This window comes from Cardiocondyla obscurior, linkage group LG20 (assembly GCF_019399895.1).
Source record: "Cardiocondyla obscurior isolate alpha-2009 linkage group LG20, Cobs3.1, whole genome shotgun sequence".
Taxonomy (NCBI): Eukaryota; Metazoa; Arthropoda; class Insecta; order Hymenoptera; family Formicidae; genus Cardiocondyla; species Cardiocondyla obscurior.
The window spans coordinates 1376880-1403747 of NC_091883.1; the positions used below are offsets into that span (position 1 = coordinate 1376880).

Genomic DNA, 26868 nt, shown 5'->3' on the forward strand with positions numbered 1-26868 from the left:
CGCCTTTGCTTTTGTCCCGCGTATGCAGCTTTTTGCACTTCTGCCTTGCGATTTGCAAAGCGAATGTTATTTCTCTACGTTAAGATTCGCAATTATTACCTCGCGTGCAGCTCACGTAACGATTGTGAAAGTCGATTAGTTCAAAGATCCACCGAGTTTCACGGCTAATCGCTGCTTCGCAGCGCGTCAAAGCGGCTCTCTTGATTGATAATAGAATTTTTGCATTTCGGTCTAATGGCTTGAATCAACCGTGAAATAAATTGCAGGAAAAGTCGTCAGGTCGTCAATAAACTTTCTCTTAAAAGAAAATGATATAAATGAACGTCACGGCGAAATGAGTTGTCCGAATTCGTCCGCGTCGCGAGCCCGGGGCGGGAAACCGCGCGAGGAGAGACGGTTTCTCTCTCTCGAAACCGACGATCGTTCTGTAAAAACGTAATGTTTTATGACGATTATCCAATGACGTATTGCGGGCAATGCGTAAACACGGAAGTTGATACAATTCTCCTCTCGGCACGCTACACATGCGTGTGACATAACTACAGCAATCTCTGCCGTATTTCACTGGACGTGCGCGCCGTGTGACAGGCAGTATGCAAAACGTGTGCGTGTTCGCGGGCGTGAAATTACACGCCGTATGTACAAGTAACCCTGCCTCCACGTTAGGTACGTGCGCGCATATAACTCGGGCGCCGATCAACACGCGCGGAGATCAGTGCCACGGGGCGAAAACCCTTACCTCGGAATTTCGTAAATGGGCCCGCTGTGCGCGCAATTAGTGTAATAAAGTGCTGGATGTGCACCTGACGGCGGAATTGCGTATTCACGCGCGCGCTAATTCACACGGCTCTGATGCCACCACCGTTGATGTTACTGCAGCCAATACCGTCTCGATAAACCAGAGGTTCAACGTGACAAATAGAACGAGTGAAGGAACGTATCGACGTTACTACCTGATGATGCATTTAGCTAGAAAAGTCCGGCGGGGTTAGGAAACGATCGATCGGTTTACTTAATTGTCTATTAAAATGTATGATTAAATATTCTGATAGAGCCGTTTGAAAAATAGGCGATTTAAATGAAGGTAATGAAAAGAAGCGTAGGTCTCTCGAGTAAACCGCGGCTTTGCCGGTTGAAAGCAATTCTACGAAGGTTTTATAATATTTATGATGATTGGATGATCATAGCGCAATAAATACATTATTAACCGCAAGTACGCTCGGCTTAATGGAAACGCGGATGCGGCCTGATTCGTCAAATAAATGATCACGTTATGGCGATCTTGCGCATAACGAATTCACGTTTAAATGGAGGATAACGAGACCGTTCCCTTCGGTAAGTGTAGAAAGGTCGTACGCGATGTCTGTTTGTACGATCATAATTAACTCACGCGCTCTTTCCTCTTCGACATTTTTTTTTTTTTCTTCCGGGTGCTCCCTTCCGCCGGTCAGTAATTAATCGCATGGCGCGCGAATGACGTTTTATTTAATTTCGTCATTATATCTGGCTTCAAGCGTACGAACGGGGGAGAGCCGACGGTAATAATTAAAATCTTTCGGTTCGACAGCTCGCGCATTGAACCGTACGTCGAGATGGGAGCGTATTGTACGCGAGCGCAAAAGGTTCAACGTGGGGGCTTTGGTTTCATTAATATTTTCCGATCGAGCAAAAAGTCGCGCGACGCTTTGCGCCCGTGTAATTGTTGATGGACAACTGTTTTCGCCGAACATATCAGTTCGCACGCGCCGTTCATCACTCGCGCCGTATAATTGTCTGTTGTATTGTCGCAATTGCTCGCACGTTTCGCACACACGCTTGATAGGCTCGAACTTAATTTGGGAGTTTAATTACAAGTTACTCGCGTCGCTAGTATCGACATTCTCTTTGTCTCGATTAATATTTTAGTATTTTAGTATAATTTATTAATTGCGTTATTCGTTCGTATCGTACGTTCGCGTCACAAATATTTCTTCTTATCTTTTAACAAGTCCATGCTGTGCTAGATTTCAGCGTTGTACAAAAGAAAAGCCAAGCCAATGGCATCCATTCAATTAATTCGTCCTCTTGTTCGTTCTGATGAAATGTCAAGATACGACGTCATTACCTCAGGATAAAGTAAAGATGTAGAAAGGATGATACTGAAGTAGTTCTCGTTTTTCCTTGTGTAACGTATCTAGATATTTGCGTCCAAGCTTGGATATCATCAGATCAGATAAGCGCGCTTCCGCCGTATAGAAAAATTACAGACCGCGCTGCGCCGGGCGCGAAAAAGATGAATCAAGGCTCGCAATGCCTTCTGTTTGGCATACAGTACAATTTCAAGTATATCGTTTGTGGAAATAACGTCTGTTGCATGGGATTGGTTGAAATATCACGCCAGAGGAATACTAATGCGATGAAAAATTGTTTGCAATGCGTACAGGAAACGTGTTACACGAATAGATTTAACGAGAAAGAAATATATGTGAATAATGAGATACCGATGCTGCAAATAATCACGTTATTATATCAAACTGATGGCGACGAATTTTATTCGTATTTTATTGTCCCGAGGTTAAATTTAATATCACCCAGCGGAATTTCTTTATTCCACCGAGTTCAGAAATCTCTCGTGCTTCGTTTATGATTATTTCTCATTTTTCGCTCCCTCTAAGAATAAAAAAATGTAGAATCGAATAAATGTTATCTAATCAGCGTTGAGAATTGAAATTATTTAATTCGCGTCAAAAGCATTTAATCTAGAATTCATCGTGTAGTCTTATTCTGATAGAACGTGGTCGTTTAATTAGTGGAGCATTAAGCTAGGAGATTTGCGTCCTTATCTTCGAGCACGTACTAATGGTGCGACGTATATATGCATTAACGCAACGTCACACATGCACGTGTACGTGCGTATGTGCACACATCTGCTTGGTATTTAGAGTAATGTGCGTGATCGGAAACTTGGATAGTAAACCGTGAAATAAATTTTAACTCTTTAAATAACAATACGTAATAAAATAATTTTATTAATTTTGAATTTTTATTTATGAGAGAAATTTATATTTTAATATCATACATAAATTTGGTAAATTATTTGATTCCGTACACTTTGCATTAATTTCACGTGCGTAAATTATTACATCTTAAATTTAAATCGTGCTTGCGTGAAATTGACCGAGGTTTGTTTCATGTTTATTCGTATAATGATTCTGATCTTCATGATACGGGAAGACACAAAAGATCTTTACTGCACGGAATGTGCGCAGATGATACACGTAAGATACATTTATTTATATATGTAAGTGTAGAGTCATTTGAGGAGGCAAATCGCGATATATTAATCTTTTGAATGTGCGACAAACATTCACTGATAGGATGGATATGTATACTATCTATCGCAATCGTCGCCATCAAAATTCCGCGCTGTTCTGCACTCTGATACTCTGGTCTGATATCGTGGATGCAACCATCCATACAAATCGGATCTTACTAAATTGGAGTACAATTTTCACAAGCGGAGTTCCACGAGCTCGCGCTACGAAGGTAGGATAAAAAAAAGAAGGGAAGGGGGGTAAGATAAAAAAGTCTCTATCTCTCTCTAAGCCGGCCATGGAAGATGAAGCGAATCAAGTAACAGCGGTGGCTTACGTGCGATGCACCCCTAAACCGTCGCTGAGGGAGCATCATGTGGAAACGCGTTACCCACGAAAGGTCTGTGCTTAGAATTCTCAAGTTTGCTAAATTATATTTCATGTCACGGAACCGATGATTCTTGAAATACATAAGCCGCGATGATAATCTCATTTCGTTAGTCGCATTCGACAATGTCGTGACGTTCTTTATACATTTTCGGAAATGTACAATGGTAGGACGAAACACAGAAGTCATTAATACATATTTACAAGAGAAAATATGTTCAATTAAGATATTTTTTGTAAATATCGAAGATAACGTGCCTATTAAAAGTAAATTAAATTATATTAGCGAAATAATTAAACTTGATATTATAGAAATTAATATATAAAATATTTATAAGATTTTAGTGTTTCAAAGTTACACACAGATTAATATAAAATTAAATTATTATTTATATATTCTTAATAATAATAACTTACAATGCACAATTATACATATATTAAATAAATAATAAATCTATTGTATAATGCAGTCTTAATTTTATATTATATTTATATATAAGTAAGAATACACATCATAATTGTTACATATTTCGAATTTAAATTAAATTCTCTTCTGTAGAATTTTTTCAGTCTAAATTATAAATTAATCTTCTAAGTTTTACATCGTTACCACCAGAATTGTTAGCGTTGTTGTTGTCGTCATTGTTATTATTAGATTTGCTATCGTTTTCATTTTAATAACTAAGTATGCTGTTCTTTTTAGAACCATCATTGGATGCGTTATTGTTTCATTTACTATTTTCGGGAATGGCGTTATTTCCATTTCCATTTTTGGTGTTGCGTTCATCAGGTTCAGATATGTTGTTGTTTTTACCGTTAGATTCATTGTATTTTTATTCAGATGTGGGTGCACCACTGCTCCCATTCTCAAAATCAAGTGTGGTAAAGGTATCATTTTTGGTATTAGATTCGGTAATTCCTTCATTATTATTAACTTCGCTAACAATAGGTGTATCGCTGTCATCATTATCCGCCTTAGTTGAGTTATTTTCTTCCACGTTATCAGATTTACCATCGTTTTCTTCTCCGTTGCCTAATTCGCCGTTGTTTCCATTTTCGTTATCAGATTTATCATTGTTATTTGGTTCACCATTATTTTCTTCCCCGTTATCTGATTTGCCATTATTTTCTTCTACGGCTTCAGTTGTATTATTGTCATCAGGTTGGTTTATGTTGTCTTTTCCGTCATCAGATTCGCCGTTGTTTCCTTCTACGTCGTCCGCTTGGTTGTTTTCACTAGGTTGGCCGTCGGTGCCTTCTCCGTCGCCAGGTTGGCCGTCATTTCCTCCTCCATTACCTGGTTCACCGTCGTTTCCTTTTCCGTTGTCAGGTTGGTCGTCGTTGCCTTCTTCGTCGCCAGGTTGGCCGTCGTTGCTTTCTTTGTCGCCAGGTTGGCCGTCATTTCCTCCTCCACTACCCGGTTCGCCGTCGTTTCCTTCTCCGACGCCAGGTTGGCCGTCGTTGCCTTCTCTGTCGCCAGGTTGGCCGTCATTTCCTCCTCCATTACCTGGTTCACCGTCGTTTCCTTTTCCGTTGTCAGGTTGGTCGTCGTTGCCTTCTTCGTCGCCAGGTTGGCCGTCGTTGCTTTCTTTGTCGCCAGGTTGGCCGTCATTTCCTCCTCCACTACCCGGTTCGCCGTCGTTTCCTTCTCCGTCGCCAGGCTGGCCGTCGTTCCCTTCTCCGTCGCTCGGTTCGTTATTGTCACCAGGTTTATCGTCGTTTTCTCCCCCGTTATTCGGTTCGCCGTCGTTTCCTTCGCCGTCGTCTGGTTTACCGTCGTTTCCATCTCCGTCGCCAGGTTGGCCGTTATTTCCTTCTCCCTCGCTCGGCTCGTTATTGTCACTAGGTTCATTGTCGTTTCCTCCTCCGTTACCCGGTTCGCCATCGTTTTTTTCTCCGTCACCAGGCTGGCCGTCGTTCCCTTCTCCGTCGCTCGGTTCGTTATTGTCACCAGGTTTATCGTCGTTTTCTCCCCCGTTATTCGGTTCGCCGTCGTTTCCTTCGCCGTCGTCTGGTTTACCGTCGTTTCCATCTCCGTCGCCAGGTTGGCCGTTATTTCCTTCTCCCTCGCTCGGCTCGTTATTGTCACTAGGTTCATTGTCGTTTCCTCCTCCGTTACCCGGTTCGCCATCGTTTTTTTCTCCGTCACCAGGCTGGCCGTCGTTCCCTTCTCCGTCGCTCGGTTCGTTATTGTCACCAGGTTTATCGTCGTTTTCTCCCCCGTTATTCGGTTTGCCGTCGTTTCCTTTGCCGTCGCCTGGTTTACCGTCGTTTCCATCTCCGTCGCCAGGTTGGCCGTCATTTCCTTCTCCGTTGCTCGGTTCGTTATTGTCACTAGGTTCATTATCGTTTTCTCCTCCGTTACTCGGTTCACCGTTGTTTCCATCTCCGTCGCCAGGTTGGTCGTTGTTTCCTTCTTCGTCGCCAGGCTGGCCGTCGTTCCCTTCTCCGTCGCTTGGTTCGTTATTGTCACCAGGTTTATCGTCGTTTCCTCCCCCGTTATTCGGTTCGCCGTCGTTACTTTCTCCGTTGCTTGGTTCACCGTCGTTTCCATCTCCGTCGCCAGGCTGGCCGTTGTTGCCTTCTCCGTCGTCCGGTTTGTTATTATCCCCAGGTTCGCCGACGTTTCCTTCTCCGTTACCAGGCTGGCCGTCGTTCCCTTCTCTGTCGCCCGGTTTGTTATTGTCACCAGGTTCAGCGTCGTTTCCTCCCCCGTTACCCGGTTTGCCGTCGTTTCCATCTCCGTTGCCAGGCTGGCCGTCGCTGCCTTCTCCGTCGCCCGGTTCGTTATTGTCACCAGGTTCAGCGTCGTTTCCTCCTCCGTGACCCGGTTTGCCGTCGTTTTCTTCTCCGTTTCCAGGCTGGCCGTCGCTGCCTTCTCCGTCGCCCGGATCGTTATTGTCACCAGGTTCAGCGCCGTTTCCTCCTCCGTTGCCAGGCTGGCCGTCGCTGCCTTCTCCGTCGCCCGGTTTGTTATTATCCCCAGGTTCGCCGTCGTTTCCATCTCCGTTGCCAGGCTGGCCGTCGCTGCCTTCTCCGTCGCCCGGTTCGTTATTGTCACCAGGTTGAGCGTCGTTTCCTCCTCCGTTATCCGGTTTGCCGTCGTTTTCTTCTCCGTTGCCAGGCTGGCCGCCGCTGCCTTCTCCGTCGCCCGGTTCGTTATTGTCACCAGGTTGAGCGTCGTTTCCTCCTCCGTTACCCGGTTTGCCGTCGTTTTCTTCTCCGTTGCCAGGCTGGCCGTCGCTGCCTTCTCCGTCGCCCGGTTTGTTATTATCCCCAGGTTCGCCGTCGTTTCCATCTCCGTTGCCAGGCTGGCCGTCGCTGCCTTCTCCGTCGCCCGGTTCGTTATTGTCACCAGGTTGAGCGTCGTTTCCTCCTCCGTTACCCGGTTTGCCGTCGTTTTCTTCTCCCTTGCCAGGCTGGCCGTCGCTGCCTTCTCCGTCGCCCGGTTTGTTATTATCCCCAGGTTTGCCGTCGTTTCCTTCTCCGTTGCCAGGCTGGCCGTCGTTACCTGCTCCGTCGCCCGGTTTGTTATTGTCACCAGGTTTGCTGTCATTTCCGCCACTATTTTCGGCAGACTTATTATTTTCTTCGCTTTCGTTCGATTCGCTATTGTTTCCATTGTTATTTTCCTCTGAATTATTACTTTCTTCATTGGACTTACTATTTTTTCCTTCGTTACTATCAGATACATTATTTCCGTTGTCGCTATCGGATATGCTGTTGTTATCTTCATCACTTTTAGCTGTGCTTTTACTCTCTTCGCTACTGTCAGATGAGCTGTTACTTTCTTCGCTACTGTCAGATGAACTTTTGCTTTCTTCACTACTTTCAGATGTGCTTTTGCTTTCTTCACTACTTTCAGATGTGCTTTTGCTTTCGCTGTTAGATGTGCTTTCACTTTCTTCGCTACTAGATATGCTGCTTTCTCCACTGTCAGATTTACTAATACATGGAGCAGGTGTTGTTAAAGTACTTTTTGCGTATGCTTCTATGTGTACAAACATTCCTTCTCCACGTTTACCCAACACTAACACTGCTACATCTGATTCACTAAGAGATTTTGGTATAAACTGTGTCTGTTTATTTCTTTCGTTAGTGATTTTAACGTTAGTCAGTATAGCATTTGTTGGAGCTCTTACACCAACCGTAATTATCATAGGTTTCCATGGGAGAGATGGCTGCAAGTTACAAATAGAATTTTTATAATAAATTTTTGATGTTAATAATAAAAAACTTGGTTGTAATTATTTCGGTTATTTAAACTTAATTATCTAAAAATTTCTCATCGATAAAATAATGCATTATTTAAAATATCTGTCAAATTTTATTCTATGAATTTATTAAATTCAATCACATTATGTAATAAAATTATTTTCGGTTTTTTTGATAATTAATACCTGTATTATACAAGATTGTGAAATAAATTATTGTAAAGTTGACGTATACGTGTGAAATAATTTAGATTAAAATAGTGAAATTTTTACCTTAAAAACAGTTCTATTTGTAACGAGGTAATCTCCATCTGCACGTTCTCCTATTTCAAAATTATCCTGATAATTTAAGTGTCTGCAGGAAGCCAACGTAAGGCACAGAAGCACAAGGAATAAGAGCTTCATGTTGTAAAATTAAGTTTGCGACTGTCTGTTAACCAAAACCGTATTGTTCGATCGGTAGTTGGCGAACGTATTTATATCTTTGCGTTATCAGTTCTTATGCTTAACTTCTCTAAGAGACTCGTTATTAACTCACAGATTTTTACTTGTTGACAACAGATGTGACGACGTCTTACGTAAGAGCATTTGTTTCATCTTCCGTTTTTCTCCTTAAGTTTTTAGAAATTTTTTTTACCTAACATATTAATAATATTTTATTTTAAATTAATATAAAAATATCATCCAGATTAAAGTATTCAACGCTTAATGAGATTTATGGCGTTAAATTGACGTTGCTTCGAATTATTATTTTTGACTTGATGCTCATTGGGGGTCTGATAACGTTAATACCACCGATAAACATAGCACGTGTGATTATTTAAGTAGTAGCAGACTTCTCTGACGCAAGTACGTTGTTAATCAGGATCAAATAACGCAACCTGGAAAACAAGAGACATCGTATGTGATTCAGCGAAATAGTGGAATATTTCAAAGACTTTATCACAATTTATCACATATCCTATTTGACATTGTTCCTTGGAATGTGAACAAACATTTATATATTTTAAATTTACTCTATTATGTTCGCTGGTGGTAGCGCAATAATTTGTTAAAAAATTTTTACGTTACTATTTCGTAGATATTTTTTAAATTAATAATTATGTTCACTTTACTTTTTTCGCTTGTATCAGTATTATTGTCGCAATTTCTTTCTTTTTTTTTTCTTTTCTTTTTGTAATCCTCGTAACTCTGTCGGCCATATCGTGCAAATTAATTCCTTTTCATAAATTCAACACGAAGGAGCGTTTCATATTCAACGCCATAACTCGAAACGTGTTCCTCGGTACGTGTGTAATCTCGAATCTCAGACTCATCATTTTCAGCCGCGTCAGCTTATGGTACGTGAGATCGTAAGAATTAGCTAAGTGAGTAGCTACGGTAGTAGCTTTACGGCTTTTACGGATGCAGAACTAGTAATAGACTTTACTGAAATGAACAAACCATATAAAATTGACGAACAGTTTATCCTATCATCGTCGAATAAAATACGCGAAAAAATCTGAAAAGATGAATGTACAAATTAAACATTAAATAGATAAGAAATCTTATCTTGTTGAGATCACGGCTGTTATAATATCCTCATTATTTTGTTCAATTAGCAATCTATAAATAACTGGTGAGTGAATCAGAGATAATATGTCGTTTGTATTTCATTCGAAATGTTTGCCATGCAAATTGCAGTCGAATTAAATTGTGCTTTTTTTTCTACAACGAGTATATTCGATATATGACGCAAGAATATAGGATCCGTGTCTTTTATTAACAAATTGAAATGATTTATTTAATTCAATTATATTGATAAATGAACTTAATTTAATTTGACTTAAAAAAAAAAAAAAAATTTAGATAGTAATCTAGCAATTGCTTGCTTTATTAAAAATAATTAGAAGATATTTTAAAACTTTTATTTAATGCTACGATGGAATACAAGTCACTGTTATGTGCTACACGAAGAGAAAGAGGAAATGCTTAACGATCGCCTTTGAAACGTTTTTCGTCCCAATATGTAGATGCGCCGCACTATCTCATCTCCCGGTATTGCGTATGTGTTCACGCGGCTGCTGGTAATTACTCACGTCACGTAGCCACGCTGCTGCTGGCCACAGGGATGCCATTTTTTATACTATCAAGAGGTGCTAGCAGCTCGCGCAGCCCGCCGTCATCCGGCGGATAATATCGGCTGATGCTTTTTATTAACGCCGAGAAGAAGAGAGACCCGTGTATCGAACCAATAAACGCCGTCACGTCGGGCGAGAACAATCCGCTACAGAGGATAAAATTCTCCGCTTGATCTGACCGCGAGTGGAAATGGCACGTCACGTACCGGCGATCTCTTCTTTCATTAACGTTACGAACGTTTCACGCATCGCTCCTAATCACTGCCCGCGAGTACAAGCGATCACGAACATCGTGGAAAGAAACTTACCTTTTCCCATTCTTCTTTTCCCCGTACACGCGCGCGTATGCTCGTATTTCCACGATTCCCGTTCGACTTAAATCCCGACTATGCACTTTCTCGCATTTATCGGGCTGACTTGTTATTTCTTATTCTATCTTTCAGGCGAAAAACGTTTCACAGCCTTGCGTTAACGAGTTAAATGAAAAATATCTCGCATGAGTTACAATCGAAATGAAATATGAAGTAAATATCGAATTAAGTACGGCACATTTTATAAATTGCTTCATTAAACATTTTAATTTTACTATTAAATCCAACAAAGGGTATCGTCGAAAGTATTTTTGATTCATCGTCATTGGAACTAATTTCGTCATACGCTGACATTATTATTTCACGTCCATTATCGTCTACGCGTGTTGCGTAAAAATAGAGAATTTTATTCGCTTCATACTATAAATTTCCAAAAGCTCGATGTCAATCAGAGAGCATCAATTCGATAAATATTGAACTAGGTGAGGTATCAATCAACCATCAATGCATCTTGTCCTGAGCAGGCACACAAATGGCTGACTGTGAACATATTTTCTCCTTGCAGTGACACCGATATTGCATACGTATTACGCATCGTTTGTCATCATTATCCGTACCGTAATTAAAACTTTCCGACTTATGATGAAGGATTGCGCGACCTGATTTCCATGAAAATAGAATGGTCATCGTAAATATCACGCTTTGCCCCATATAAAAACGTAGCATTGTTCAAAAACTGTCATTTTGACCAGAGCGGTATGAAATACGCTCCGATTTGGTAAAACTTCGTCGCAAAATACTATATTAACTGTAATTATACGAATTAATACATGAAAGCATATATGAACTTATTAATAAATAAATTAATAAATGATCAAATAATATCTCTACACAATAAATGTATTATTACGTAAATATTTATAAAATAACAAAGAAATTACATATTAATGAACGGTAAAATAAAAGTATAGTAATAAAATAATTTTTATTTAAATTCATGCCGGGATTTTTACATTAAAAATCGAAAATACATTTAGTTCCTTTTTTTTTAAGATGGTAACTACCGGTATATCGTTGCAATAGAGACATGTGAGTTGGAGTAATACTGTAGATTATACATCAGTTTCTCGCTCAATGGCTTCATGTTCAATGACTCGTAAACCGCTATCTGGTTCATGTGACCGCACGTAATCGCTTGCCCAAACCTGCTCTTCGTACTTCTAACTAGTTTGCACTATCTGCCGTTAGTGTATGCATTCATATTTGCATTAAAAAACGAGTCAGTTAATTTGATAAATGTACGTACGAACGATATCGCTTAAAAAAGAAAAAAAAAAAACATTTATGGATGTATCGTTATAAAAATAATTTCAGCTGGAGAAACTCTTTGAGATATCGAAGAATCGTTCTCAAATTTAGTTACCAGCTATTCGAACAATTTATTAGGGATGCCAGTCGACTAACATAGACGAAAGTGTATTGGATTAAGCGACGTATCGGATTTATTTCATTATTGCGGATGACTCGCATCATTTCAACTCAGGGGGGCATAATTCCGATAGGAGCTCCTTGTTAGTCCACCGAGATAGCGCGATAGTAAGATCGATCGTCGAGGGTTGTACGGATGCGGGCTACTGTTGGATAATGGATCGGACGTATTCGCGAATTCGATCCCCGCGCGTGCGAATGTAGGGTCGGGGCTCTCCATCCGGCGGCCGTGAGCCCCCCTGTAGAGACAAAACAATTTTTATTGGCCCCAATATCTAGGCCAAATATTTTCATGAATTACAAACGGCGGTCTGGAGTGGTCACTTTCGGAAACCCGAATGGAAAGTGTCTCGTCGACGCGACGCCTCGGCACGTTCACGACGGTCGTTTCACGGTTTCTTTTCACGCTTGACGTATTGCCGATCCGAAAATTTCAAAGAGAACTCGGACGGAGTTTCGGGCATGATTCATTCGCGACAAGACGGTGAACTTGGACAGGGCTCTTCAAAGAACAAGTGAAAATCAAGCACGCGTGTATCAATCGCGAGTGCCAATCTCTGTTTCGACGTAGAGAGGGTTGCCTTTTATGTTCTTCACCTTTGATACCCGACTTCCACTCTATGCAATACCTTTCTCTCTATTGACTTTTATGCAGAAGTATGCGTCGACGTTATGTGGAAACTCTTAAACTTAATATCTGGACACCAATGCAACAGTTTCATCGAGAAATTTCGATTAACTGTTGAAAGGTGACACGAGAATGGGCTCTCTTTCTTCTTATCGCTTTCCCTCTTTTTCGCTCTTTCTTTCTTTTTTCATTTTTATTATAAAAATGCGTTTTATTTTTGTTTCATCCTACGAAAAAATATTCTTTTAAATACATTTTGTTATTAATACAATATCAATCTGCAAAGTTGGAAACGTATGACTTTCTCTAAATAAAATAAAACAATAGAAATGAAAAGATGAGACTTTATGTAAATTCTAATGTTTCGGATAAAATCAAAATTAATCCTCGGAATGAAAAATATATCCGTAAATAACGCGTTCAACTGTTACTGTGGTTTAATCTGTGGACGGTAAAAATAATACGTCGGGATATTTTTTCAAATGCTGAACAAAAACATCGGAAATATAGTCGATAACAATGCAATTTTATCGGGTAGAAACGATTTTTCATTGACATAACGAAGCAAACTGCAAAACTGCAGTTGCACTAGTCTTGATTGGATCTTTATTTTGCTTTTTTTTTTTTTTTATTTCGTACATGTGTATGCAATTGTAAATGTATATAAATTCGATCTATGTCAACTGTTAAAAATCAATTATTTTTTACACAAGTATATTTAAGCAAATCACTCGTACAACCGATGCGTTCACGAGGAACGGAAGTAGATTCATCGAAAGCGTATTTTAGTCATCTCCTGCGATATCCAACAGAGAAAGGTAAAGAAACTTCTCGCTAGAGACCCAAGGAGTCCAGTTTTTTTCTCGTCGAATCTGCGGAACGCTGTTTACTTCGAGGCGGTTAGTTAGCGTAAAAATGCGATGTCCGATGGTTCATTAGGAAAAACTGACCGCCGTTGTCGGGTTAGCCTCATGAGCGCGCGTTATCGGTGTGTAGATCCACGACCCGTGAAATTACGACGGGGGCGTCCGGTACGCCGGCGCGCACCTTGTAATTTTACGACTCGCGGGCCACTTAACATCGGGACCGTATATTTCCCATAAAGCGCTCCTCGGACGTTCCTTGTAGTGCGGCCGGACGGGCCGCGGCTCCTCACCTGAAGGTAAATCCCCCCGTTCGTCCGCAGGTAAACGATTACCCGCTCCCGCGGTCCCTGTTTCTCGCGAGGGAACGGGGCCCGGTGTGAGGCCGAGAGCCCCCGACGTCGCTATCTCGTTTACGAATCTCGACAAAATACGTCGTGTCGGCCTGTCGGCGCTTATTACGCCACGTGACGAAATGACAGTGCTCGTGGCAAACACAAAGAGGCATTCGTCCCGGCCGTGTGAGTCGTATAATCGCGTGCAGGCGGCTCCACGCCCAGGAGGCGCGGAAAATTTCACGCGTACGGATGGCGGGATGGTTTTTTTTTTTTTTTTCACATTGTAAGCCCTCGTGTATAGTATATGTATATGTATATGCTGGGCGAGCGAGCGGCGGGTCGTGTCGCATGTGCCGCAGAATATCTGAGGGGTTATCAGAATGGTTGCTCCCAGCCGACATTTTCCACGCGTATCAACATACTAATAGGAAGCGCAATTAACATTTTTTTTTTCTATAATAAGACACGTGCAATATGTCGCGGAACATTATTTGAATAGCAAGCGATTAATTATTATAATAGTAATTTGTCTATGCATTTTTCATTCGTTGTTTAAACTCAACGTATTATTTAAATTCAAAGTTTAATCTGAATATTGATTCGAATATTAATCTGAATATTTATTGCATTAATGTTTTAATAATATCTCGTATATAGGTAAGTCGATAATTTTTTTAACGTAGATAAACGTAAAAGACCAGTTTTTCAGTCTTAGCATATTTTGCTATACATTTTTTTGCAAATGCAAAAGAAAGATTTTTCTTTTGCATACGCTTACGCTAAGTAAACCGCTAAGTAGCATAAACTTATCGGCGCCGCAGCGTGCGGCGGGTGCAGGTAGAGACCCTTTTTATATTTCTATTTTTTACGCCAACAATACGCGAAGCGTGAAATCGTTTTTATTTTTAACCGGCAAAGACAGCAGGCAAGCTGCTCGTTTTTTTTTCTACGTGCATGTACATATATATGTATAAAGTATCTCGCTGAAAAACCTTGGTTCATCTCATACGCTACACGCGCGGCACAAAATATCGTTCCGGCGATTAAGAGAACGTTAAGGTCGACGTTACGGGCGGCTGTGAGATTCGTGCACCACCGATATTCGGGATGATGGATCGATACGGTGCCAACTGCGGTAATTTCTCTGAGGAGAAGCTAAACGAGATATGAACGACACGATTAATTCCCCCGAACGATCTTTTTCGGCACTGTTAACGGTTATCTGATTGGCTCACGCAGCACCCGACGCTACGGGTAGGTGCAATGTAACGAGCTACAGGGATCGTCTTTTTTTTTTACCGGCGGCGGCCGCGGCGCGTTGCATTCTTTTTGTGCGACCAGCGCGAACTCGGCTGGCAAGACCGGCTGGCCGGTTATTACCGCAGAAGAAAGCGTGTTGAGCGCAAAATAATGTTCGCGCGGATCTACAAAACGAACGTTTAATTAATAAACCGCACTCAATGCGCGCGTAACAATACCCTTTGGACTAACGCTGGGCTCGAACGTTTAAAAATAAAAGTAAAATTAAAGAGCAAACCGTTGCGAAATTATCGCGAACGTTCTGTTAACAGTTTAGCGCGCGCGTATTTTTGCGCGATGACACACGGCCGACCCGAGGTCCGTATCTAAATCACATTAATTTTCGTAACGTCGTCGTCTATTCACGAATATTAATAAATAATATTACTCACGCGCAGATACGCCCTGTTTGTTTGCTGCGTCGCGCGTGATGTTTGCAGGTTGCGCGAATGAAATATTGCGCGGGAGCGGTTTAGCACGTATGTCGCGTTCAAACATTTTATGCATTCATAACGACGCAGGCAATTATCCTCAAGTCGCCGGCGTGATAAGTACCGGGCTGGAAACATAAATCGTAACTCGTGACAGACGCCGCGGCATTCTAACGACGTGACAATCGTCATGTGGGTACCCATCTAATATCAAAGTATACGTACTCTCGTGACAAATTTTGGACTGCCTTTCGGGGGAATAACAATACGGGTGGCGGTATGTAGAAAACGGAATCGCGGTGTTAATTTCCCGTTGCGGCGCCGAACGAGTCAACAGGGAGAAACAAAGGCTCACATGGGGGATCTTCGTTACGCCTGTCTGCTCCTCATCCCCCGAATCGCATCTTGCGTCCTCAAAGGCGAAATGGGCACCCGTCGTGTTTGCGTTCAAAAAGCAATCGTGTCGTCAGCCGTAATTTTTTTCTCTCCGCGCAACGCGTTAAATTGAATAAAGTTTAAATAGGGAAGGGCAGCGGGATAAGTAGTCGGGAGTTGAAATCGACAGAGAAAGCGACAAAATTATCTTTCTCCTATCGATCACCTTCCGGAATAAATTGAATAAACAGCGCTACGGTACGCGATGTGAAGTGGCAATAAAACACGCCGGGTAAAATACGTGTCTGGGTGTAACAACGGGCGCAGCTAACCATGGCGGTACGAAACGAATGCAATTGAGAATCGGTTTAAATATAAGCGTGATGACCACGTTTGCACCGTGGAGTCCCTGTCTAGAGTTCCTATTATTGCTCACGTCGCCGTGGCATGGCCGATATAAATCGAGCAGGAAGAACATATAGCGCCCCATTCCCCTTTGCCCGCCGCGCTCTTCACGCTTTAATGCCTGGGAAAAGTGTTGCGAGCGAACGCGGACCGAAAAGTAGAACAGATTCGTACGATGCCGGCAATGAAAGCAGGGAGATATGAAAGGGGATTTATCCCGAGACACAGACTATTCCACGGAAACGATTCAAAGTGGATAGTTGTGAGACATTACAAAGATATAGGACAATCTTCTAGCACTACTCTTACAATGTAGAGCAAGTATTACTTGCGTTATATTCCTTTTCAAATCTTCTCCTTTTTTTTTTCTTTTTTTTTTTTAATACAAAATATAGATAAAGATCATAAAAAATTATATTTCTCGGGTTCCAAATCTTGATGATGAGATTACACTTTTAATATCACGACTGTATTCGTATGGAGAAATTGGATAGCGAATATCGAGCGTAATTTATTACCATATTAGATGTTCGATTATTCAGAATACTGCATCGGCTGCGGGATACTTTCTTGGCGTGGAAGAATATCGGTCCGAAACTTTACGAGATCGTATTCTAAAAACAGAAGGTCTATCGGTTTTATAGAACGCCATTTAATTGAATACATTTTGATAGATTTTTAAAAAGTCAATGTCTTTATTCGATCAATGTTTAGGAGCAGCGATGTGTTTATTGGCAGAATTTGTCAATATCTTTTGTTATCAAACGTCCAATAAATGTCGTAATTATATAAAGTAAAAATCAGCGAAGTGAAAAAGATTGTCTCTTTGAAAACTGATAAATCGTTAAAGAAGTATAACGATGGCCATATTTTCCGATGAGTGATTATGATATTGGCGATTTATATAATCTGCTTATACAACTCTTGTTTTCGCGATTTATGTAATCTTTTTTCCGATAAAGACATTCAACGAGAACTGATTTTCTTTTTAGCTTATTTCTTGCAAGATATAACAGAGTTATTTAATTTTAGACAAAATTTAAAATATTATTAAATCAATGAAATCAACAAAGATATGAATAAATTAATTTGTAAGATTATATTTTTTAGCAAATTTAATTTTCTAACTGAATGAATTTATACATCGCGGTTTTTTTCATACAGATTTCGCGTATCAATATTTTGCTTGCACAAACGTTGCGCAAATCACTCGGACAATGAGAGTCTCCTTCCCTGTTTGTTTTTTATTTTTTTATTTTTTAAAGGTTGTTGAAACGTATAAATTACGTGATTGCCAATAGTTTGCGATCTAAGCTTTATACGAATCATGAGGAAAAAAGCCATCGCTTGTAGGAATCACGGATGCAATTTCATTTCAAGCGAAAAGATCAGCTTTATCTACAGTCGTTTGTCAGTGGGAAATGTCGCTTCGTTGATACACCCCGTATATTTCGAATTGTACACACATACATACATACGTTGCAGTCCGGATTACAATCGAAAAGCCAAGGTAACGCCTGTCGCTTGCAGCCAACTATTAAATTTCCTTATACTTTGTAGTACCGTGTATTAATCGCCGGGAGCTCTTTTATCAAGCGGTTTGCGCACGAGTGAGTCGTCATACGATCGGAGAATCGCCGAGAAATCTCAGCCCGGTTATCATTCCCGTAAAAAAAAAAAAAAAAAAAAGAAAAAAGTCCAACGCATACCCACGGCTACATCAGTACGGCGACTTCTGGCTGGTTGCCCGTGCGCGATGAGAGCAATATTGTCACGAGGTTTCCCGGAAAAAAACTTTTTAATCTCTCGGGTGTGAGCTGATGAGCAGATGCTTTACGCGCGGTGACGACTGCCGACGTGACATGCCGCATTAAAGCGGCGGCAAGAGAAACGCGCGGCGCGGCTATCTCCTCGCGTTTTCGTAGAATTCACCTAGAGATTTCGGGCATCCGCTTCTCGCGCTTGCCGCATTTCACTGTCGCGAGATCGTCGAAACGTCGCGGCGAAATGTCACGTCGTTCGAGATGTCAAATAACGGCGCAACTCGTCGTTTACGAAGCCCATATCGCCAGTTCTTGCCGTCGAGAAATTGCGCGGTGCAAACGCGGTTGAAACGAACGAACGAACGTAAGTTACAATTGCACCGCAATTGCGTCGCCGGGAGAGAGGAACGTGTTCGTCGTCTGACCTCACGACGACGTCGTGCCCGAGAAGACGCTGATGGAAACACGTACGGACTCGATACGAGAGTCTACATGAACGCTTAGACGCGTTTGAAAAACGCGGCAATATCGTCCACTCTTTTCTCTCTTTCTCGCACCTCGACTCTCGCGGCTTTTTACCTCGTTCTCGACGTTTTGCCGAGAACGCGCAGCGTTCGCGCTTCAACGTTGAAACGATAGGGAACTTTTTTAATCTTCAGAGCGCGAACGAGCAGATGCTTTCACGACGATGGTTTCCCGACTTGACACGCCGTGTTAAGAGCCACCGTCGTGCACTGAGGGGATGAGAGAAACGCTCGCCCTCGGCGCCGCCGCCCCTCAGGATTCCGCCGGGCCGTGGACGTCGGAATGACGTGTCGGTAGAGATTTCGTTCCGGATGCCAGGAAGCGCGCTGCACCCAGCCCGAGAGAAGGCTGAATAACTGGGGGGGAGGCTCCGTGAAGCGCGCATTTACGTTCGCCAAGTATATAGCCCGCAAGACCGTAACTAGGTGCAGGATATTCCGGAGGGTCCACGTCGAGCGTGAAAATATCATTTTTAATGCCCTGTCGGAGGCGCGTTTACAACCATGACGTTTATCCTCTTTCTCGTCGCAACCAAATTCGCTTCCGTTTCGTTCTTGCCCAGTTTAAACTTTCCTCGACGCGATAGATAATATTAAAACCAGACGTTTTCTTTGTCAGCTCAATAATAATTAATACAGGGACAAAGAACTTGCGAAGTCGCGCGTTTTAATCGAATCTGCCAATGGCATTCATTAAACGATGAACGTCAGATCGAGGGATTCGAGTCTAACCGGATGATCAAGCGAAACCGCTCTTGCGGTGGTGGTGGCGGTGGTGGTAGCGCGAGAAATAAAATTAACGATGCAAAAAATAGCGGTCGTTGCGGGAGATCATTTTACACACGGTTACTTCTCGCGGACGACATCCCTATGCGTGATCGCAACCGCCGACGCATAGTAATTCGAGATCATGCACGGCGTTGACAGCGGCGGCACGGTTTTATCGCGTTAACGCGTCCTTTCGTTGGCCTTGTTGCGCGATAACGCATTATATACGAGACCCGAGCGCAAAGCTGTTCTCCGAGGAAAACCCGTTTACGATCTAAACTAGGCACGGATGACAGGATCAAGGATGACAGGTCGGTTGTTACAGTTTCGTTCTAGATGCTCTATTTTCTCGCGTTGCGCCTCTCGCGTCGGGTGCTTTCGCAAAATAATTCGTCACGGGGAAGTCGCTTTAACATTTCACCCTTCCGACATCCCTCGCGGTAGGGATTCTTCGATTCTGCCTTCGCGCGTCTTCGTCTCTCTCCTATTCTCTTCCTCTTCTATGGCTCTCCGCGCCGACTTCATCCCAAACTTCTAAAGGGATGCTGGTGAGCCTATCCGACCGCAGGATGGAGAACCGTACACGGTCAGCCAGTTACCGTGGTAACGCGATACAGAAACTAAATTCCGTATGTACTCGGGGACTAAGTGCACTTCTAACCGAAATTTCACGGCCTAAGCAAACGTTACACCGACGCTTAAACAAGATTTCGTATTAATGTTTAAAGCGATATACTGGCCGACCGTTACGCAGATTGCAATCAGTGAGGGATAGCTATGGTGTATAGCTGCGCAAGTATGGCGTATTGTTTGAAATGCTCAAGTGCCCGTAAATGCTCAGCACAGATTTTGCGAAGCTCGTCACGCGTTTATCGAAATTAAATAATTAAATAACCGAAATACATAATTTCGAGAATAGCTACAAATTATTTATCATCTGTAAGTTATCGATTTTTCGCTCTTGCTGCACATTTAAACTTTTGTTCCCTCGAAATTATTAAATATGTGTTTTTAATTAAATTGTGAATATTATAATTGGAAATGAATAAGTATTATATATGAAATTTGCAACGTAAATGATAGCATTTTTATTATTTTGAATTATAAACAGGTAAAATCAATGGTAAAAATTTCTTTTTATTTCAAAATAATTGTTGAACGATTTATTTTTAAAACAGTTTTCTTTTTTTTTCTTAATATATATTATGAATGTCGCATGTAGAAAATTAAATGATCGAATTACTGGGATATGCGTGTAGTCTCCTTTTTTTCCGCACGAGATATAGCGCAGGCATTTCCAGAATCATTTCTGCATCTTTGCACAGAGGTGTCTTGTAGCCTGCAAGCTGATCCGCTGGATTCGCGGGAGAGCCTGCAAACTGCATAGCGACAGGCTCTCTCGGTAGCTAAGAGCTCGTGCGACATTTTCTTCTTACCTGGGAATATATCGTGTATACATCCGTACACACACACAGACACACGCACACACCCCTTATTTGCGTTAGACGCGAAATCTCGGCTGCGCCAATGCGAGACTCTCCTCGGCACGTGTATTTGATCTCGCGCCGGTGGCATCCGTTCGACGGATTTCGCGTATCGTTTTTCCGTAACTCGCCTAACGCGAGTGCCAATAAGACGCTCGACGACGAGATGGCTCGCAAATACAAAGGACACGAAACAGACGACGAATATTTCATTTCCCCTCAGTCAGAAAGCGCGCACCGTCTGAAGTGTCAGGCTCGTCGTAATTTCTAATACACTACCGCCTGATGCAGCAAATGATACGTAAAAGTTATGTCGCACATAAGAGGATCACCAACGTCGATCCCCGCGCGTAATAGCTTCTCGCAATCTCCGTTAATGAAACTGCGCTTCTGTAAAATGTCACGTCGGGTTGCCCGAGTTTCGCGAGATCATTTAGACTGGTTGAATGTTATAATAGTTAAATAAGTGAATCATTATATATGTGGACCGTTAAAAGAAGAGTTCTAATTTTCAGGTGGTTCGTTGCTGACCTGAGAGCCGCCGGGGCGAGGTTTTTCATAACATTATTAAAGAAAAAAAGGGGATGTGCTGCGCGAGGCAACGAAACTTTCAGCAGCCTTCTGCTCATCTTTGAGGTAAGTGGTACTTTAAAAATTAACCGAGAATATTATATAGTTTTTATGTAACCATAGCATCTTGGTCGTATCACGTTTTACACTTTACGAACCAGCGAGCGGAAAGCTTCCATCCTTCCATCTTGCGTTTACATGGTATATACGGTAAAGCCCCGGTAGAAAATGACAAGGTGTCTGCAGTTGCGGTGATATAATTATTTTACGCTAATTAAGAGGAAATAATAATTGATGTCGAAGCAATTACTGTTAATTTTATTTCATATATATAAATATTTTTTAATATTTATAAAAGTACAAATTAAATTAAAAATATTAAATGATAGAAAAGGGCAATAATTACATTAACAAGTTAAAAAAATGCATAATAAAAGTATAATACGTACATAATGCAAAATTAAAAATAATAAATTATAATTATGCATATTTTAATTTCTGTTTATTAAAACGTATTTAACTCGGCGTTATTAAAGCTTCATTAAAAAATATGTATCTTTTAACGGGAGTATATTTTAATATTTGTAACTGTTTTCAATATAATAAGTTATAGCTCTACTGCCGGTCGTTTAACATTTCACATAGCATAAATTACACCCTAATAACTAATAACTAGACAGTCATTAAATAACAAATATTTCTTTACAACAATGGCTAGCACTAAGCTGATTACTAGCTAAAGAATGTATTTAATCTGCGCGATCTAGCCATTAACTGCCAAAATTAGAATTGGCTAGATGAATTTCCCACTCGGGTTTATGGATATATGTATATTAAAATTTCACACCGACCGAATCCATAAGCGTACCGTCTACATCTGCCGCGGATTTAATCCACGTTTTGATTTAAAACTCCAATTAGAATAATTATGGAAAAATATTACGCGACTAACTATTTTACATTAATGAAAGCGTCAAAGAAAAAGAAGGATAGAGAGAAGGAAAGTTAAAGGGGAGAAAGTTTTTCTTTTTTCGTGCTTCTCAGACTCATTCGCTGGACGGTTAATTTATTTCGAAATATCAAACTCGATTCAACACGGTGGAAAGGTGCGGGGCGTGCGCGCGCGCGCGCGAAGACAGCGAAATTATCTTGCGGCCGCTATGATCGAAGGCAAAGAACGGCCGACTGTGTGTAATGAAATATTATATTTCCGAGAGATAACTCCGCCGGAAATGCTTGCACGGCTGAACTTAACCAACGAATTTCTCGGCGCGCAAGCTGCGAGAATTGCATCGCGACGTTTAATTAGAGCAAAATAATTTCGCGAATCGTACTTGCGCTGCACGTAATATACAGGCGGTATTTTGTGGCTTTTTGTATACACGAGCAATATAAATAATACATATATATTTACGAAAGATAGTTGAAATTTACGCTCAGCAAATTTATTAATAATTTACACAGATAAATTTTAATTGCGCATATGTGTTTTACAAGCGCATATGTACATATATATGCACGTGTTGTATTAAATCGCACGTCTAAGAGCTTGTTCGAGGATACGCATTCATCCTTTCAATGGCCTAGATATCTACCTGTAGGGAACGATAGAGGACACCGAGACTACGACATCCTGCACATTACGAACTTCCGCGAGTCAACTTCCACTAGGTCGGAACAACGGCACATAATTCCTCGGCAGCGAGTAATTACTTCGGCGGGAAATTTCCGTCTCTAACGATGAATTGATGATACCCGCACAATCTAATTAGCATTACTTCTTTCCCTTGGGCTTTCGCGGTAGACTTAACGTGTTAACTTTTTGCACGAGAAAGGAAATGTATATACGTTGCGCGCCGCGACGTATATACCGCGAGAGATCTTGTGAAAATATTGTGCTGAAAAATCAAACCATGTTACGCAAATAAGAAAACACAAAGACATGTGTGTCAAGGACCGAGATGAAAGAAAACATTTCTTTGCTCGTAAGATAATGAAAAATGCGAACATCTTTACGAATATTACGAATATCTCGTCTTCTCCTGCTTATTCAATTCGAAAGTGATCGTAGCAATCGTATTTAAATTTAAATTACTAGAAGAAAAATTAATATATACAATATTGCAGCATAATCTAACGACATATGAGTTTTGAAAATAAATTAGTAAGACACGGTAGAACGATGTTTGATATAGTTGACGGCAAGATCGTTCCTTTATACTTTTCTTTAACGTAGATCTAATTATCTGTCCCTTTTAAGCTTTCTATCGCAAACTCGAACATCATAATTAAACAGCAGTGAATCGATATCTAGGTAGACGTTCCTGCTCAGAACTTTACATGACAGTATCTAATTCGGTAGCCATTAACCTGTCTGGCGCACAGGGAACAAAGTAAACTTCGGTCTGTGATTGCGCTCCGTTTAGTGTGCTCGTGCACCTTAACGTTAGGCTGCGCAAACTCGGTGTTTAGTACGAGAGCTAATTTGGCATTGACCAGTTACGCTTTGGCGCCGGCGGACTTACCAATGTTTATGTTGCCGTCGGTTCCGGACTGCTTACTGACAATACACCGACCGGATGCAGTCGTGACATTACTCGTTCCTAAAATACTATGCACTCGCAATTTCCGTAATTTAAACTGACCTGCTTTCTTCAGATGTAGGGAATAAAAATCGCACATCGATATCTCGATGATAACTTATGAAGTAAAACGTTAACAAGTATATTATTCAGCATTTGCAAAAAAAAAATTAAAGTCCTTTTTTTACAATAAATTTTTTAAATAATTATTATTATAATAAGTAGACAATTTGTTTTTAATTGTCTGTATTGACGGCAACGCTGATCACTTTTTCGCAGTCATAAAAGAATCCAGTTTCATTAAATACTAAAAGTACATGTACATATATAGTATATATATATATGCGCCATAAGGTGTAATAACTTATAATTGGATCATCATCGTGAACTAAACTTGCAGCAACTCTTAAGCCATCGTTTAATGAGATTATCACGCGTATATTACAGTCGAGAATATCGTTGATCTATCTCTCTTAATGGAAAGAGAAAAGTTCTGAATACATTTGCTTATCGTTTTATCACATATTGCAACGTGAATATTATTTTTTTATTTTATTTTATTTTTATTTATTTTTTTTTTTTATAGATTTATATTTAATTTTAATAATTATGTAGGTAATTATTTAAAATATATTTTTTTTATTTTTTTAAAGTACCAATGTGTGTGTATCCAAGCTTGATTCGTGTAGTAGAGTCGTATATACGCGTGCACACATCCGATTTAATAGTTCTTTACTATATTATGTTATTAATTATTGAAAAGCTGTGCTAATGAGTGATATAATGATTTCAATCATCAACTCAAAATTGTACTACTATTATCGTCGACAAATTCTACATATTATAACATTATCATTCATTATTCTATCAATCGAGCGCATCCCACGTTAATTAACGATGCTGCTCCTATAATATGCCACGCGACAATTGGAAATGCTGAATTAACTCGCGTGGTAAAAGATTTATTGAAGATGATTAATGGGCATTTCGGCTGTATATGTATACTAAAATATTTATAGGCAGTTTATGCAAATTCGCTTAGTGGGAGGTTCGTTTTATCAGACGATATGAGAAGAACGCGAGGCTACTTAATTCGACCCCGTACTGCTATTATCTGACATGAGACCATCGCTTTGTCACGTGTATCATGTAATCATCTCCGTCTTTGACACTGAGAAACCTTTTACGGCGTACACTTTTCCTCGTTACAACGATCTGCATGCTAACTCGTTCATACGCTCTTTGTCTCCCGCGTTATCTCGTATCTACATTATAAAAAACTAAAATGTAATAGAGAGACGACGGTACGGGTATGAGGAGAGAAAGAGAGAGGAGATAAAGAGTGGACGGAAACACGGGACTTTTGATGTTTTACAGGCAAGTTGCTAATTCAGCAAACGCTACCCATTTTTATAACGCCGCCGCCGCTGCCGCTGATCTACCCCTTTACGTTTCCTGCCTCCCGAGGCGCGCGTAGTAATTAAACGTTATACCGCCGACAAAGGGCACGGTAAAAGGGCTGGGGACCACGGTTCGCGGCACGGGGCGTCCGACAAAGAGACTAGAAACCGTTTGCCAGATCGTCCCGTTGTCCTTCTGGCAATAGAGTCAGCCGACCTTAGGAACAAACACAAAAGAGCGCGTTTCGCGACCGCCCGGTTAACTTATCTCGTCTGTCGTTTCACCCTGCCTGCCTACCTCACGTGCCCGTGGCGATGAACATTCAATATGAAATCCGTCCCAGACTTGGACCGTGCGCCGGCTACATGTCATTCCCGTTTTGCCTCGTTGTTCCTGCTGATCGACAACGGTCGAATCCGCCCGTATCACCACCGGATCTGTCCCCCGACGATGTTTTAACAGCCCTGTTCAGCGCTATGCGCGGTTTCCCAAATGCATCTGTGCAAGATCGACCCGAACGTGTATTTGTAGGAACAGTTGTTCACTAGATCGATTTCTATTTTTTTTTTTCCTTTCTTTCTTTCTTTCTTTCTCTTTTTCTTTTTTTTTTCTTTTTTTTTTTACGTTAAGATTTAAGATAAATTTTTTTTACGGTCGTTATATAAACTTGAACATTTATACAGCTGACTAGGAAATCATCATGCAATCTATATTTAAAGAAGAAAAAAGTCCGAGATATATGTTCAGGTAGATAAATCGATTTCCTTTAATAATTCCTTACTCCCTATATTCAGTCGCCAAGCAAAAAACTGAAGCAAGAGTTGCTTTGAAGAAGTTTACCTTCTGCTTCACTTAACTTCTATCCTCAAAGTATGAAGTTTAGGGTAAGGATTAACTTGAGAGTAATTTTTTAAAATAACTTCTCTGATTTTTATATCAAGTTTTAAAATGCAGAATTTAATTTCTTATTTGTTTATATGCTTTTAATTTAAATGATCGATATTTGATATTTCCAACAGTAATACATAAAAGACACATCATTTTATCTAGAAAACAATTTAATGTTATATTTTATTTAGATTTAAATTCATTATGATAAAATGCAATTACTTTTTAAAAATAATTTTTTCTCTCTCTCTCTAATGAAGCTAAAATCCAGCTAGAATGATCCAATTAATTATAATAATTAAAGCAGCACATTAAGCGCAGAATAACTAAAATTGTATGTCAAATTTCATTTGGAGTGAACGACTATTGTCTCTCTCTCCCCATTATCCTCCGCGCCAAATCGGCAGCTTGAATCTGCACTACGAGTTTTCCACCGATATGTTTGTTCCCCGCATTACTTTTGGTGTCGACCCCCGAGGGACAAAAAAGTTTATTATCGCGACTAACTCCGGCAAATTCGTTCATTTGGCAGAGATAGGGAATGCCGGCGTGCAAGTCCACTCCCTAACTTTGCGCGTTATAAGGACGCCGATAGCGATGCGATGGCTGTTTGGCTTTGACGCGGAAGTTCTTCAGCAAATGATATGACGCTTTCAGAAGTGAACGTCAAAGAAATAGTAAAAAAAAAAAAAGAAAAACAAAAAAAAACAAAACCCTCGTAGAATTTTTCGATCAA

General features: G+C 40.8%; 1 protein-coding gene and 1 long non-coding RNA gene across 2 annotated transcripts in view; one reads left to right on the top strand and one right to left on the bottom strand.

The window, feature by feature from the left end:
• The window catches only part of LOC139110345 (uncharacterized), a 35770-nt gene extending 11563 nt beyond the window's left edge, over window positions 1-24207 (top strand). Inside the window, exon 3 of the long non-coding RNA XR_011546984.1 lies at window positions 21207-24207. This is a non-coding gene — a long non-coding RNA (uncharacterized lncRNA). The remainder of the gene's footprint in view (window positions 1-21206) is intronic.
• On the bottom strand, window positions 4146-8348 carry LOC139110289 (uncharacterized). Its single transcript, XM_070669936.1, has 2 exons — window positions 8168-8348; window positions 4146-7861 (listed from the first exon to the last, which is right to left on the bottom strand). Exons 1-2 carry the CDS (start codon window positions 8297-8299, stop codon window positions 4514-4516), a joined length of 3480 nt encoding a protein of 1159 aa, XP_070526037.1. The 5' UTR covers window positions 8300-8348; the 3' UTR covers window positions 4146-4513.
• Window positions 24208-26868: the final 2661 nt, after the last annotated feature.

Coding starts and splice junctions, on each gene's coding strand:
- LOC139110289 (XM_070669936.1), bottom strand. CDS start 8,299: ATGAAGCTCTTATTCCTTGTGCTTCTGTGCCTTACGTTGGCTTCCTGC. Junction 7,862..8,167: donor CAAATAGAACTGTTTTTAAG/GTAAAAATTTCA, acceptor TGTAACTTGCAG/CCATCTCTCCCATGGAAACC.